General features: G+C 35.4%; 1 protein-coding gene across 6 annotated transcripts in view; it reads left to right on the plus strand.

The window, feature by feature from the left end:
* The window catches only part of UBR3 (ubiquitin protein ligase E3 component n-recognin 3), a 222,489-nt gene that overhangs the window by 119,768 nt on the left and 88,140 nt on the right, over positions 1–14,581 (plus strand). For all 6 annotated transcript variants that reach the window (XM_082465326.1, XM_082465322.1, XM_082465321.1 and 3 more), the window contains 2 exons: positions 1,170–1,630; positions 5,461–5,549. In XM_082465326.1, coding sequence (XP_082321452.1) covers positions 1,170–1,630; positions 5,461–5,549 — 550 coding nt within the window. The remainder of the gene's footprint in view (positions 1–1,169; positions 1,631–5,460; positions 5,550–14,581) is intronic.

Here is a 14,581-nt window from a genome sequence, read left to right on the forward strand (position 1 = left end):
TCCATATATTGTGTATTTGGACTCATTTTGAAAATCAGCTCTCTCATTGCATGTAGCTTAATTAATTTATAGAAAGCAGAAATGAAAAATCTTGATATGACAGGGCAAGTAACTAAGCTTAAATACCTCTAATTCCTACAGTATAGATTTTTGCAAGTGAAGAACATTGAATCAGACATTTCTTGTTGAAGAGTCCATTTGTAGGAACTTTCTTTGTCTTTGACAATATGTTTTTGCTGTGAACACCATAAAGAATTTTGATTAAAATATTGGAATCTATAAGCGCAGCCTTTGCCTCTAATGCTGGTAGAGAGTACGTTGAAAAACAGCTTGGATGTTAAAAAAAAATAATGTATGTTATAATTTAGCTCATAAAAAGCTCAACTGATTGAAGCATCCTTTCTATGCTTGCTTAAAAAAAATTAATGAAATCCATTAAACTAACTTGTATCTTAATTAAAAGATGATTTCTAAGAGCCCTAATGCAGTTTGACTGCTTTAGCAAAAAAGGCTAGTTTGAAGATAAATTATTGAGAAAAATGGTTTTAAAAAATCTGTTCAAATAACAAATTATAGTGATATTTAAATATGAAAGAGATTAGTTTGATTTTTCATCTTTATATTTCATTTCAGTAACTTAAAGCATTTGTGTTAGAATTAATTTTCAAACTTTTGAAGTTCCTTAAAAATGAAATTAATTAGCAGTTCAGATTCATTAACTTGGAAAAAAATTAATTTATAATTTTCTTAAGTGGAAGATATCGTGGTCTTCTAGAAGTTGGTAAAGAGTATAGTATTCTTGATGAATGTTGGATAGAATAGCTTTTATTCCTTTAATCTGATGAAGGACTTTGTTTATGATTCCTCTTTAATATGGCTGTAGAAACTACTCAAGCTTTGTCTATTTTCCCTAGTAGGTAGGCCCAGGAGGTTGTAAAAGAGGTGTTACTGTGGATAATCGCCTTTCTCCTTGATGTTTCCAGGTTGAGTGGGACTAAGTATATTTGAGAGAAGTGAAGAGACAGATTTACTTAAAGAGCAAATCTATTAAATAAATCTTTGGATGAAACTTTGAACATTCCCTTTTGAAAATATAGTACTAATATGGTTTTAAACTTGACACTGAATAACTTCTCTTGATTTTTCTTTCTTTCTCTTTTGAATGGTAGAATTCTGGTACAGCTCAAGTTTTCAGCTTAGTAGCAGAGCGTAGAAAGAAGTTTCAGGAGATCATCAATCGCAGTAGCAGTGAAGCAAATCAGGTGGTTCGTCCTAAAACTTCAAATAAATGGTCTGCACCTGGTTCAGCTCCACAGTTAACTACAGCCATTTTGGAAATTAAAGAAAGCATATTGTCTTTGTTAATTAAACTTCACCACAAACTCTCAGGAAAACAAAACTCCTACTATCCTCCCTGGCTTGATGACATAGAAATTTTAATCCAACCAGAAATACCTAAATATAGTCATGGAGATGGTATAACTGCAGTAGAAAGAATTTTACTAAAAGCTGCATTGCAAAGCAGAATGAACAAACGCATCATTGAAGAGATATGTAGAAAAGTGACCCCTCCTGTACCACCCAAAAAGATCACTGCTGCAGAGAAGAAAACACTGGACAAAGAAGAAAGGTAGTTTTTATTTTTAATGCTTTAAACTAATGTATGGTACAGTTGAAGATTTTATATTACCACCCCCCCATCCCCACTTTTGGCCATCTGAGGCTAATCACCTGGATGTTTATCAGCTGATTAGTTGGTAAGATAAATGGAATCAAAGATAGTCAGTGCTTGTGCGTTTAGCATGCTTGAGTTGGTTGAGTTATCATTTACATTTAGAATACACATGGTGACAGCCATATGTATTCTAAATGTAAATGTACATGTATGTATTTAAAGGTGAGCTGTAGAGTGCGTAGCTCATTGTTTTAATTAAAGAAACATACTGAAACTTATAAGTTTATTATAAGTTTATGAAGGAGTAGTATAGGAGACCAAACATATTCTATCAGTGCTATTATTATTTAAACATTTTTGGAGGTCTCATATGTCTTTGAGCATCTACGGCACATTTTTGTTTGTTTCCATTTCTTCCTTGATGACGAATTTTTGTCCTTTGAGGATGGGTTTAATTTTTAAAACCTTTTTATTTTGAAGAAATCTCAAACTTACAGAAATGTTTCAAGGATAATACAGTGAACTTCCTGGATCATTTCAGAGTAAGTTGCTTTACCCTGGAATACTTTAGTGCGTGTTTTTTAGGAATAAGGTCGTTTTCTTACCTAATCAGAATACACCTTTCAAAATAAGGGAATCAACATTTTATTTAGTACGATAAAATCCTTAGATCCCGAGTTTTGACAGTTGTCCCAGTAACGTGTCTCAGAGCAAAAAGATCCAGTCCAGAATCACTCATTGCATTTTGTTGTCATGTTTCTTTGGTCTCCTTCAGCATGGAATAGTTTCCTCAGTTTTTCCTTTATTTTCTTGACCTTGGCACTTTTGAAGATTATAGAGCAATAGACACTGTAGAATGTCCCTCAATTTGGGCTTGTCTCCTTTCCCATTATGTTTGGATTCAGGTGATGCACCTTTGAGAGGAATATCAAGGAAGTGTTGCTGGGGAGTTTCCTGGTGGCCTAGTGGTTAGTATTCCGGGCTTTCACTGCCATATCCTGGGTTCAATCCCTGGTTGGGGAACTAAGATCCTGCAAGTTGCGTGGCCTGGCCCAAAAAAAAAAAAAAAAAAAGGAAGTGTTGCTGTTTTCTTTTGACTGCATCCCATCAGGTGTCACATGATTTTAATTTGTTTCATTACTGGTGATTAACTTTGATCACTTGATTATGAGGGTGTCTGTTAGACTTCTTCACTGTCAAGTTACCCTCAGTAACTTTCCTCTCTTTTTCCCCCCTTTGTAATTAATATGTAATTTGTGGGGAGATACTTTGAGATGCTGCAATATCCTGATCTCCATCAACTTTCAGTTTATTCATTTATTTACTTATATCAGTTTGGAGTTATGGATTCCTATTTTATTTTATGGGTTATAATTCCTTCCTCATTAATCATTTTGATGCTCAAATTGTTCTAGATTTGACCAGTGGGAGTCCCTTCAAGCTGGTTTCTGTGTTCTTTGGATTTCTCCCCACCATTCTTTGAGCATTTTCAATTATTTTCTGGGCCAAGAAGATAGCCCAGGTTCATCTTGTGTTTGGTATTAGCCATTTCTCCAAAGAGTCCTGGTTCCTTTTAGTAAAGAATCTTATTTAGAAACCACAGTCCACGTGCTCATTCTAATGAGCTCATTCACAGACCCTGTTAGTGGGCAAAATGTGTGTGTATGGGGGGGGATAAAGGGAGGGGAGAGAGAGTTATTAAAAACTATGACTGTGAGTTCAACCTGATAATCCCAATTCTAATCCAACACCATAGGATTTATTCTTCTTTTCCTTCTTTTCATAATTGTAATTCTCTCCTCCCATAGTGAGAAACCTGGCCCCTATAATCCTTAATATGTATTAATTTTTGATTAATTCCCTTGTGTATAACCAATTTCTTGTAACTTTCCCCCACACGAATGCCCTCCTGTGCCAGGCTGTTGGGTCTTGACACCCTGTCCTAGGCCACTGTGCCACCTTCCATGGTCAGGAAGGAAAGAGAGCGCAGGAGTGGTTTTTAATTTTTTGAAATGGCTAATGTCATTGGGAGTCCAGTTTGATGAGTAAGGTGAGTGATCAACCTGGATAATAATATATTGGCTTAAAATATAAAATATAATATAAAAAATAAGAGTTGTATTTATAAATTAGGTAATAAAGTGAGTTTTCTTAAGTGGGACCTAAATTACATTTAAAGTAAATGTTAGAAAAGGAGTGTTAAAAATCTCTTGAACTTTATTGGCAAAATTATGTAACTTTTCATGGTAAGCTGGACCAGAGTACTTGATTTTATAGACGTTTGTGATTATCTCCACTAAATGGGTCGGAGCGGATGTGTGAATAATCTAAAAATTACCATCAGCATTCCATTCTTCTAAATTCTATATTCTGTATCCTTTAATCATTTCAGACTAATAGCAGAATTCTTTCATGTTTCCCATAGAAATTACTTCATAGAATCTCAGTTTAATAAAATTCTTTTGTAGTATATAGATATAATAAATGGTCACTAAAACAAACTGCTATAGTATACTCCATCCATTATGTTTTTAATGTCCTTTGTATCATGGGATATGATAAATCCCTTTTTGAGTTTAGTTCAAGTAAAAAGTTTGTCTCTCCCAATGAGTTAATATATAACTTATAACCTTTTTCTTCTTCCTCTCCCTCCTCTCTTGTTTTGAATTACTATATTAACCTTACCTTGCTGGGGGTAGAATTTTATGCTTATTAGTATTTCTAGCATCTTTAAATGTAGGGAAGCCTATCTCCTGTCTTTATTAGTTTACTTTTATTTTCTTATACTTATGTTATAGTCATTTTTTTTCTTTTTCAACTAGCCTCAAATTAAAATGCTCTTTGGAAGTAGATAAGGGATAATTAATAAATAGAATAAAGTGAATTAATCCAAAGGAATATTTATGCTTAGATTTGGAATATAGTTTTATCTTTATCTTATATTTGAGACTCTTTCATATTCTTTTACTTCAAACAAAATAAACCAAACTTGGAATATTTCCTAGTAGAAACTGGAAAACTTCCTGGCTTTTTGCTATTTCTCTTTTAGGAAGAGACCTGTTCTTAAGGTAACAGTAAATCTGACTATTCTTTTTTTTAAAAAATTAATTAATTAATAAATTAATTTTTGCTGCATCGGGTCTTAGTTTCGGCACATGGGATCTTTTGTTGCGGTGTGCGGGCTTCTCTCTAGTTGTGGCGTGTGGGTTCCAGAACGCGCGGGCTCAGTTGCCTGGCAGCATGTGGGATCTTAGTTCCCCAACCAGGGATCGAACCCGTGTCCCCTGCACTGGAAGGGGGATTCTTAACCACTGGACCACCAGGGAAGTCCCCTAAATCTGACTATTCTTAACTTTTTAGATTCTGTTCATAGCTTAACATAATAGTTTCTTCTAGCAATGAGTTTGCTATTATTTGTACCTGGGGTTAAATTGTGGATTCCTAGCTAAAACTCTTCTTGCTCTTGCTATGAACTGACATATATTTAGGAAATTGTGTTGTTGGACATCCAAATTTTCTATCTACTTTAATTATTATTTCACATTTTAAAGTAAATCGTGGCTTTTATTTTTACCTATTTAAGCCCAGTGATTTTCAAACTATTTTAAAGCAGCAGAATCCTTTTAAGGACAGTAAAATTTTACCTGAAATTTAATACATAGTACAGAAAATTGGTTGTTCTTAACTGTGTGCCGGGGGCCTTTCATACATTATATACTCCTGAAAGATAGTAGGTATGTCTTAAGCACGTCTGGTACTTATCACTTTATTTCTGTTTAATCTAGGCGACAAAAGGCCAGAGAGAGGCAGCAGAAATTGCTTGCAGAATTTGCTTCACGACAGAAAAGCTTCATGGAAACTGCAATGGATGTTGGTAAGTCAAAATTTATCAGTTTAGAACTCTCATACTTACAGTTATTACCTTAGGGATTATCTAGTCCAATCATCCACCAGTTTTTAACATTACAGACAGATGATTTCTGGTCTTTATTTAAACAATAGAGTGATGGAAGATCAGACCTTTATTATAGACAGTCCATTCTGTTGTTGAGTAGCTACAGTTGTTAGAAAGTTCTTCCTGATGGTAGTAATACAGTATTCTCCTGCTGCTTTCTTCTGTTAAACTGTCCTTTAGATTTGTGAGGTTCATTAATATGAATTTAGTTATTCTGATTTTTTCCTGTGAAATTATTCTAAGATCCTTAAAATACTTTTCAGATACTTTCAGTGTCTCTTCCTGCTGCCCACCCCTTCACTATTTCTTAAAATCAGGTGCACTTCTCACTTCCATTAGGATTAGCATTAGCATTTGTACAATGAGAGAGGATGCCATTTTCCTGTGTGATGGTAGATTGCTATGAGTAATCTTTTACAAACATAGGAGAAATAGATTAAATCTCAATTAATCTCAGTCTTCAGTTAACCAGGATACTCCCTTCCCTGACTATTACTTGCATTTCATTGATTTCTCTTTCTTTTAACTTTTAGACAAAAATGCTGAAAGAAAATACACTGAAGTTGTGCCTTTAGTTAAAATATATACACATATGTGCACTCAGACATGCAAATACAGTCTCATGCACACAAGCACATGTAACTAAAGTTATATATATATATTAACTAATGTTCAATATATAACTAATGTTCAGAAGAGGTGTGAAGAGGAGGGTCAGTCCAGATTTAGCATAATGTGTTCTAAGCCATCAACAGTAGAGTTTATGTTCAGGACATAACTTTCATGTAAAGTATACTAAATTCTGTTTATTGGATTAACTTGCTATCAGTTGACTTTCTTATAAGAAATATGAAGATTTAGTTCATTGACACTGCTTTCACTTTTTCCATTGTGTTTTCTTTTCCTTCTTTCCAAAAATTAATAATTATATATAATTTTTGGTTTTCACAGATTAAAGATAATTGTAGTAAGTGTTACAATTAAGTGTTCTATTAAGTGTTCTATCTATAGCCAGTTTCTTCATATCTCTTCATATAAAATGAACTAATAAGCACCGCTATTTTTCATTTTTCTTTTCCTTATCTCTACCTTCTACATTTTATTACTTACTTCTTATCTTTTAAATTAAGGTTGCCAACATTTTGTTTTGCAGTTGCAGTCAAGTCTTCCATCCAAAGGTTTATTCTAAACGTTGAAAAACAGTTAAGATAACTTTTTGAATGTTGTTGAATACAGGGCTAAAAGATAACCTAGTATTCATTTACTTTTTTTGAGTCCAGTGGCCTGACTCCTGGTGCACTTTAAGGAGATTGTGTTTAGTATATAGCCTCTTTTCTCACGGTCTTGCAATTGCTAAAACCATACCATCCTTTATTCATTTCTGTTTGGGCCATTACTTTGTTATATTGTCTTTTGTTTCTCCTGAAGTTTCCAACTGCCTTTTTTTCGAACTAATATGCCTTTACGATATCCCTATTATTCTGCCCACTCAATCATACTGTCCTTTGCATGGAATTCTATTCCAGTCTGGTCCATTTGCTCTGTAGGCATGCTCTGCAGCCATTACCTTAGGATTTTCCTCTTATCATGTTGATCTGGGGTTTCCTGCACCTTATGTCTTTTTGGGAGTCTTGTTTATTGGAGTGCAGCCTCAAGTGTATTCCCAATAATGCTTGTGCTGGAAGCTAAATTTTCTGATTCTTTATATTTCCAGATGGAACTCTGGTTTGCTCTCATGCTTGATTGTTAATTTGGATGAACATAAAATTCCCCGTTGATACACATTTTCTGTTACAACTGTTAAAGCAATACTCCCTTGTCTTTTGCCATAAATTTGATAAGAAGTATGGTGGTAGTTTGATTCTTATTCATTTGTGGGTGAGCATTTTTTTCCCTTTCCTGTGACACTTTTATAATTGTTTGATCTTTAGAGATCTGAAGTTTTATGATATGTATCTAGGTGGATCTTTTTTCATTCTCCTTAGTACTTAATGGACCCTTTCGGTCTGAAGATTCATGTATCAGGAGCTCTGAGAAAAATTTTTCCTATGATTTTCTTGATAACTAATATAACCATCTTCCAAGATGACCCTCGATCCATACCTCCTAGTATTTATGCCCTGTGTAGTCTTCTCTGACATTGTGCCAGAATTGGTATACATGATCACTGGGATATGGCAGAAGTGATAGTATGTCATTTCTGAGATTAGGTTATGAAAGATACTATGGCTTCTCTCTTGACGGCTTTTCTTGCTCTTGGATTACTCATTCTGGGGAAAGCCAACTGCCATGTTGTGAGCAGCCCTATGGAAAGGCCTGTGTGGTTGGGGACTGAGGCCTCTGGCCAACAGTCATGTGACTGAACTTGGATGTGAAAGTGCCAGCCCCATTCAAGTTTTCAGATGAATACTGCCCAGCTGTTACTTTGATAGCAATCTCATGAGAGATGCTGAGCCAGAACCATCAGCTAAGCTGCTCCCAGACTCCTGACCCTCAGAAACTGTGTGAGATAATAAATGTTGTTTTTTTTTTTTTTAAAGTTTTAAAAAAAATTTATTTATTTATTTATTTATGGCTGTGTTAGGTCTTCATTTCTGTGCGAGGGCTTTCTCTAGTTGTGGCAAGCGGGGACCACTCTTCATCGCGGTGCGCGGGCCTCTCACTATCGCGGCCTCTCTTGTTGCGGAGCACAGGCTCCAGACGCGCAGGGTCAGCAATTGCGGCTCACGGGCCCAGCTGCTCCGTGGCATGTGGGATCTTCCCAGACCAGGGCTCGAACCCGTGTCCCCTGCATTGGCAGGCAGACTCTCAACCACTGTGCCACCAGGGAAGCCCATAAATGTTGTTTTAAGCCACTGAATTTTGTGGTAATTTGTGAAACAGCAATAGGAAACTATTATAATACTTTTCTCCTTATATTTTCTTTATTCTCTTTTGGTGGGACTCTCACTACTTGGATATTGGATCTCCTGGATTGATCTTTTAATCTTTTATGTCTTTTTTTTTTAATACATCTTTATTGGAGTATAACTGCTTTGCAATGTTGTGTTAGTTTCTGCTGTACAGCAAAGTGAATCAGCTATATGTATACATATATCCCCATATCTCCTCCCTCTTGCGCCTCCCTCCCACCCTCCTATCCCACCCCTCTAGGTGGACACAAAGCCCTGAGCTGATCTCCCTGTGCTATGCAGTAGCTTCCTACTAGCTATCTATTTTACATTTGGTAGTGTAGATATGTCAATGCTACTCTCTCACTACCTCCCAGCCTCCCCTTCCCCCTGTGTTCTCAAGTCCGTTCTCAACGTCTGCATCTTTATTCCTGCCCTACCACTAGGTTCATCAGTTATGTCTTTTTTATATCATGTATTCTTTTTGCTTTACATGCCTAGAGGTTTCTTCTCTTCAATATCTTGGTCTTACTTTGTCTATAGAATTTTTTCTCAAATCTTTCTGAATGTCTCTCTTTCTCTTTCTCAATTATCCTTTATCCTTCTAAATTGCTTAGAAATTTAAGTTAGTCTTTCATGTTGTTAGTTTTCCTTATTTGCCTGATAATCCTTGACTCTCCTGGAAAGGTGGTCTGGGTAGTTAATTTGGGATTACCCTGCTGAGGTCTAAGTAGATTTGATTCTGGTAATTCTCTTTAGCCTGAGTATGGATGAGGCGTGTCGACTGTCGGACTTAGATTTTGGTGGGAGGACTGCAGACTACTCTGTTTGGGCCCCCAGATGTTAACACTCAATTAGAAACCCCAGTGCTCTCCAAGTGACTTGTTCAGTTCCTCTGGAGAAAAATAGTCTTTTTTTCCTCCGTAAGGTAAATGTCAAATTATCTGAGTGCTCTGTCAGTCAAAGTTGGGGAGGGAATTGGGGTGCTGAGTAGTGAAGTTCTGTATATGGACTTTTGATTAATTACTCTGTTTTCAGAGTCGCTTAATACTTATGACTCCTATCCTCTGCCTCACCGACTGATTCTGAGCCCAGAGTTGACATTCTTCTAATGGACAGATCAATTCTTCCTTTCTGTAACTTTCTCATAATACATAAGTGGTTGCAGCTTTTATGACTTTCTTTCATTGTCAGCATGTCTCCATCTTCTCCAATCTTTTGGAAATTTTATTGACATTTCTTATTTGTTGGTTGGTGAAACTCTCTTCCACAACTCCATCCTTTTTCTATATTCTTGTGGAAATATTTCTTTATGTATTTCTCTACTTTTATTTCAGTGGTTTTTTAGAAGGAATGGAGACAAAAGCCTGTGCTGAGTCTGCAGTCTTGATTAGATACTTACTAATATTTGTTATTATAATATATAAAGTTAAAATTTCTGTTATTACAAAAACATTAAATTTTTATTATAGAAACTTAGAAAACACATATAATCAAAAATAAGAAAATAGTATTATATTTTTACTATCAGATTTCCTAACCTAGGCTGTATCCTTACAAATCTTCTTCTGAGTATATATGTATATAAATGCTTTTTTTTTTTTTAAACCAAAATGAGTTAATTTCACACATGCTGTTTATTCTTATGAAAAATTTCAAACATACAGAAAAGCTAAAGGAATAGTATTATAAATTCCCATGTACCACTATAACCCTCCCCTAGTTAACATTTTTCTTTATTTGTTCTTTTCCTCTCTGTCTGTCTCTACTAAATGAAGTAAGTTATAGACATCATGACACTTTACTCCTAAATACTTCAACATACGTGTCCTAGGATTGAGAATATTCTCCTACTCAAGCACAATACATCATATGTAAGAAAATTACTTTTTCTTTCAAAGTAAATAGCTTCAAATACCAACCTGGATATTATGTTAAACAATGAAATCGTTGAATTAAGTTTAAAAAATTTAAAATTGTTTACAGATCATTTTGTCCTTCGGTAATTCTACTAAGGGTATGTAGTCAAAAGCTCTGTGTTCTGAAGTCACTTGAGAGCAGTCTTTTGGGGGGAGGTAGTGTAACCAGTTTGATGTACAGTTTGGTTTGTTTGTTTGTTTGTTGGCAACCTTAGGAACTAAGAAAAAAAGCTTAGTTAATACTGCTTTTAGAAATTGTTTTTATCTGTTGCCTCCCACTCCCAAGTGAGACAGAACAAAAACAGTTTTCTAAGGAATTGATTAAGCAAAGTATCCAGAGGATGTTAGGTAGTACTGTCTTGAATAGGAGAATGGCCACCGCATTCCCTGAGGAGACTGGAGGGAAGAGGGAAAGAGTGGATGGAGATAGAGGTAAGTTCCATTAGGGGCAGGGGAAGTGGGAAGTTCAGGTGATCACTCAGTTGCTTCAGTTTTCAGGGCTAAGTAAAACATGAGGTCTGCTGAGTGAAAAGAATGCCACCTGAGGTTTGGAATAGTTGCTAATGAGAGTGGGAGATGTTGCTCACCCAGGCTAAGTATAAAAATTGATAAGCAATGCTTAGGAACCAGTTATGTTCACAATCATATATTTGAATGTCATTAGTCTGCAAAGTTATTGACTCGCTGTCCTAAATCTTACTACTTTTTGGAAGGTTTGATCTTTTTTGGCAGTAGCCAGGGCACAGGAACAACAATTGAGAGATCAGGCAGACATGATTGCTAGCAAACAGAGGCAATTCACAGAAGCCATCAGGATAATGGGCTCCGCTCTCTCCTAGTCCCGGTTCTTGCATGCTGCCGTGGTGACAGGTGAGGTAATATAGATTCATGAGCATTTGGTTTATTCATGTTGCTTATGGCCATGCCAGTGGGATTCTGGACCATTCAGATTTGCATATTCCTTTTATTTATATCTCACTCCCTTCCCAAAGAGATCTGTTTGACCCCTAGAACCTGTTTGAGATCCCATTTTCATACAATGCCCAAGATAAAAATTACAGAGTTGTATGTCTCACTGCCTCTGATTACTCTGCTTATTTACATCTGATGTTATGTATTATAATATTATTAACACATGAAGCAGGGCCCACACCTGAGGTACTATTTAGCAGTAATACAGACACAATTTAATCTCAGTCCAGTCCTCTGCTTTATTTGTCAGATACCTTTTGTCTTCTTGCCTTATTGCCCATCTGTGTTGTAAATGTAAGCATTCTGTAGTTGCTTCTTTCTTATTTTGCCTTTATCTTTGTGTATGAGGGATGTTCTCCCAAGATTTCTAGTCTAGTAACATGTAGAGTATTTCGAATTTATAACATACAGTACTTTACAAGTCCTCTAATCAAATATTGTACATCATTAGGTAAAAATTTAAGGACAAATGCTTTTCTCTCTGAATGCAACAGATTTCTACTCTGTGATTAGTACTCTTATATGTTGATAATGCCTTTTTGTAGTTATCAAATTTTCTATATGAAAAGACTCCCTCTGCAATTCCTTCTGTCTTTGTCTCCTGATTACTATACCCCATTATTTGTTTTTACTAGCCATCTAGGTATAGAAGTCAGGATGTTAGACCTTGATTCATTAAGGCTTATCAGATAGATATGACTGAAATCCAACATAATTGGTTCAAGTGAGAGTTTAGATGCTTAATATAGAGTAAATTTATTTTGGAAATTATTTTCTTATCTTAAACATACTACATTTAATCGTGGAAGTTATATGGTACAGAAAAACATAAAGAAGGATGAATTTTATCCCTAATCCCACCATCCAGAAGACATGTACATTACAGATGATACTGCATAGTACAATTTGGTTTCATGTCTTCTTGCTCAACATTTTAGCGTATATTATTATTAAACTCCTGGTAACTATGATTTTTAAAGGCTTTACTTCGTTGGAGAGGTAGCAGGTAGTGGTTATCATCATGGACTCTGGAGCCTTACTGCCAAGTTCATATTGCAGCCACTCCATTGCCTGGAGTAATTTACTGAACTTCTCTCTACATTGGTTTCCACATAGCTAAAAAGGGATTATTATACTGCCTGCCTCATAGGGTTGTTGTGAAGATTGAATGTATTAGTACATTTAAAACACTTAAGACAGAGTGCTTCGCACATAATAAGTGTTTATAAGCATTGGCTATTACTGTTATTACTTTTATTCTATAATTTACTTAATCATCCCATCATAATTGGACTTTAGTTTTAAAATGTTTTAAATTATTATAAGCATTGTATATACAAAACCTTGTCTGTATTTTGGGTCTGGGTCTAAGTATGAATTTTGGGGGATGATGATGATGATGATGATGATATATATTTTTGTATGTTAACTGTGTAACCAGAACTATGCTAAACACATTCTGTATATTGACTTATTTGTCCTGATAGACCCATGAGATAGATGGTAGTATTCCAGTAAAGGTGCCTAAATTTAGGTTAAGAAATTTGTCTGAGGTTATACAGTAGTAAATGGTGGAGTCTGGGCTGTTAATCAACAAGCTTTGCCTGCTCTTTACTATTTCTTCATATTTGAAGCAAATTGAGCAGTTAAGTCCCTCCCCTCCCCTACTCCCCCAGGTTGGTAGCCCGGAGATAGAAAGGGACAGTTATGAGAATAGTTGCAAAATAAGAATTAATAGACTGATGATTGATTGATTGATTGAGGCACAAGGTACAAGATAGAAGGGATATTCAATGTGTTTGGAAAGTTTTATTTATTTATTTTTAAACCAGAATGAAAAGAATACTTCTTTTCCAGTAGCTGAAACAAAAATCCTTGGTGTGACACTATGAGTCTAGCCTAGTTATAAGGTCAGCCCCACTCCAGTCATATGAATCAAAAGTGGGTGGTGATGGTATGATTCTCTAAGCAAAAACTGAGTCCTGCTGTTAGCCGATGGAACAGTAGATACTAGGTAGATAGAAATAGTAACTGTCCACAGTACCCATCCTTTAAGATTTCATTTGGAAAGTGGGGTAGTCCAAGCAGGAGTTGGCATAGATCAGGATTTGGTTGACCTCTTATTGTTGTTAGTTGTGGAGGGAGCTGTTTATTTTGCTATTTAATAATACAGTTTAATTTGAGGTTTATCCTTTTATTTTTTAATAATTTACATAAGAAAGGGGGTTGGGGATATATATATATATTGAGACATAAAAATAATTACATCCCCAGTGTCCCCTTCTTAGGTAAATGATAACATACTGTGTATAATTCTTCTACCTTGCTTTTTTCACTTAACATTATATCCTGGAGAACCCATCCTGCAGTGTATAGAGATGTTCTTTATTCTTTTTTCTACCTGTATAGTAGATTCCCCGCAATACCACCCCCCCCCCCATAGTTTATTCAAATGGTCTTCTATTATTAGACCTTTGGGTAATTTCCAGTCTTTTGTTATACAAATTGTACTGCAGTGAATATCTTTGTGCATGTATCTTTTTGTATTTTGATAATATATCTGTAAGATAGATTTCTAGATGTGGGATTGCTGGGTCAAAGGGTAAACACATGTGTAATTTTGCTAGATATTGCCAAGTTACCCTTACGGGGTTGTACCATTTTGCATTCCCATCAACAGTGTGTCAGAGTATCAATTTCCCTACATACTTGTCATTAGAATATGTTGTCAAACTTTTGTATTTTTGCTAATCTGGTAGGTGAAAAGAAGTGGTATCTGGTCTAATTTTAATTAGCATTTCTCTTATTATGAAAAAGGATGCTGTTTATATCTTTAACTACTTCTTATTCCCCGACACATCTTTTTGCTGCTTTAGGGTTTGATTCTATCATAAATTAGCCTCTTTTATATTCTTACATTTCCTTGGAATCAGGCACAGCTGTAGACTTGCTCTGTTTTAGGTAGGACCGATCTACTTGTGACGTTGGAATGCATAGAGTGCATTAGTCCTATGTATCTATGGCTGTTGCATCTATGTTATTATTTTATAAATTATTGTAAATTTTGCTATGTTAACTTGTGAAATTCTTATTCTCTCAACTAAATAGAAACTAATTGAATTTCTTTTCACTTAAATTAGAAAGCAGATCTCGTGGATAGAATACTTTT

This window comes from Balaenoptera physalus (genome assembly GCF_965194825.1).
Source record: "Balaenoptera physalus genome assembly, chromosome: 6".
Taxonomy (NCBI): domain Eukaryota; kingdom Metazoa; phylum Chordata; class Mammalia; order Artiodactyla; family Balaenopteridae; genus Balaenoptera; species Balaenoptera physalus.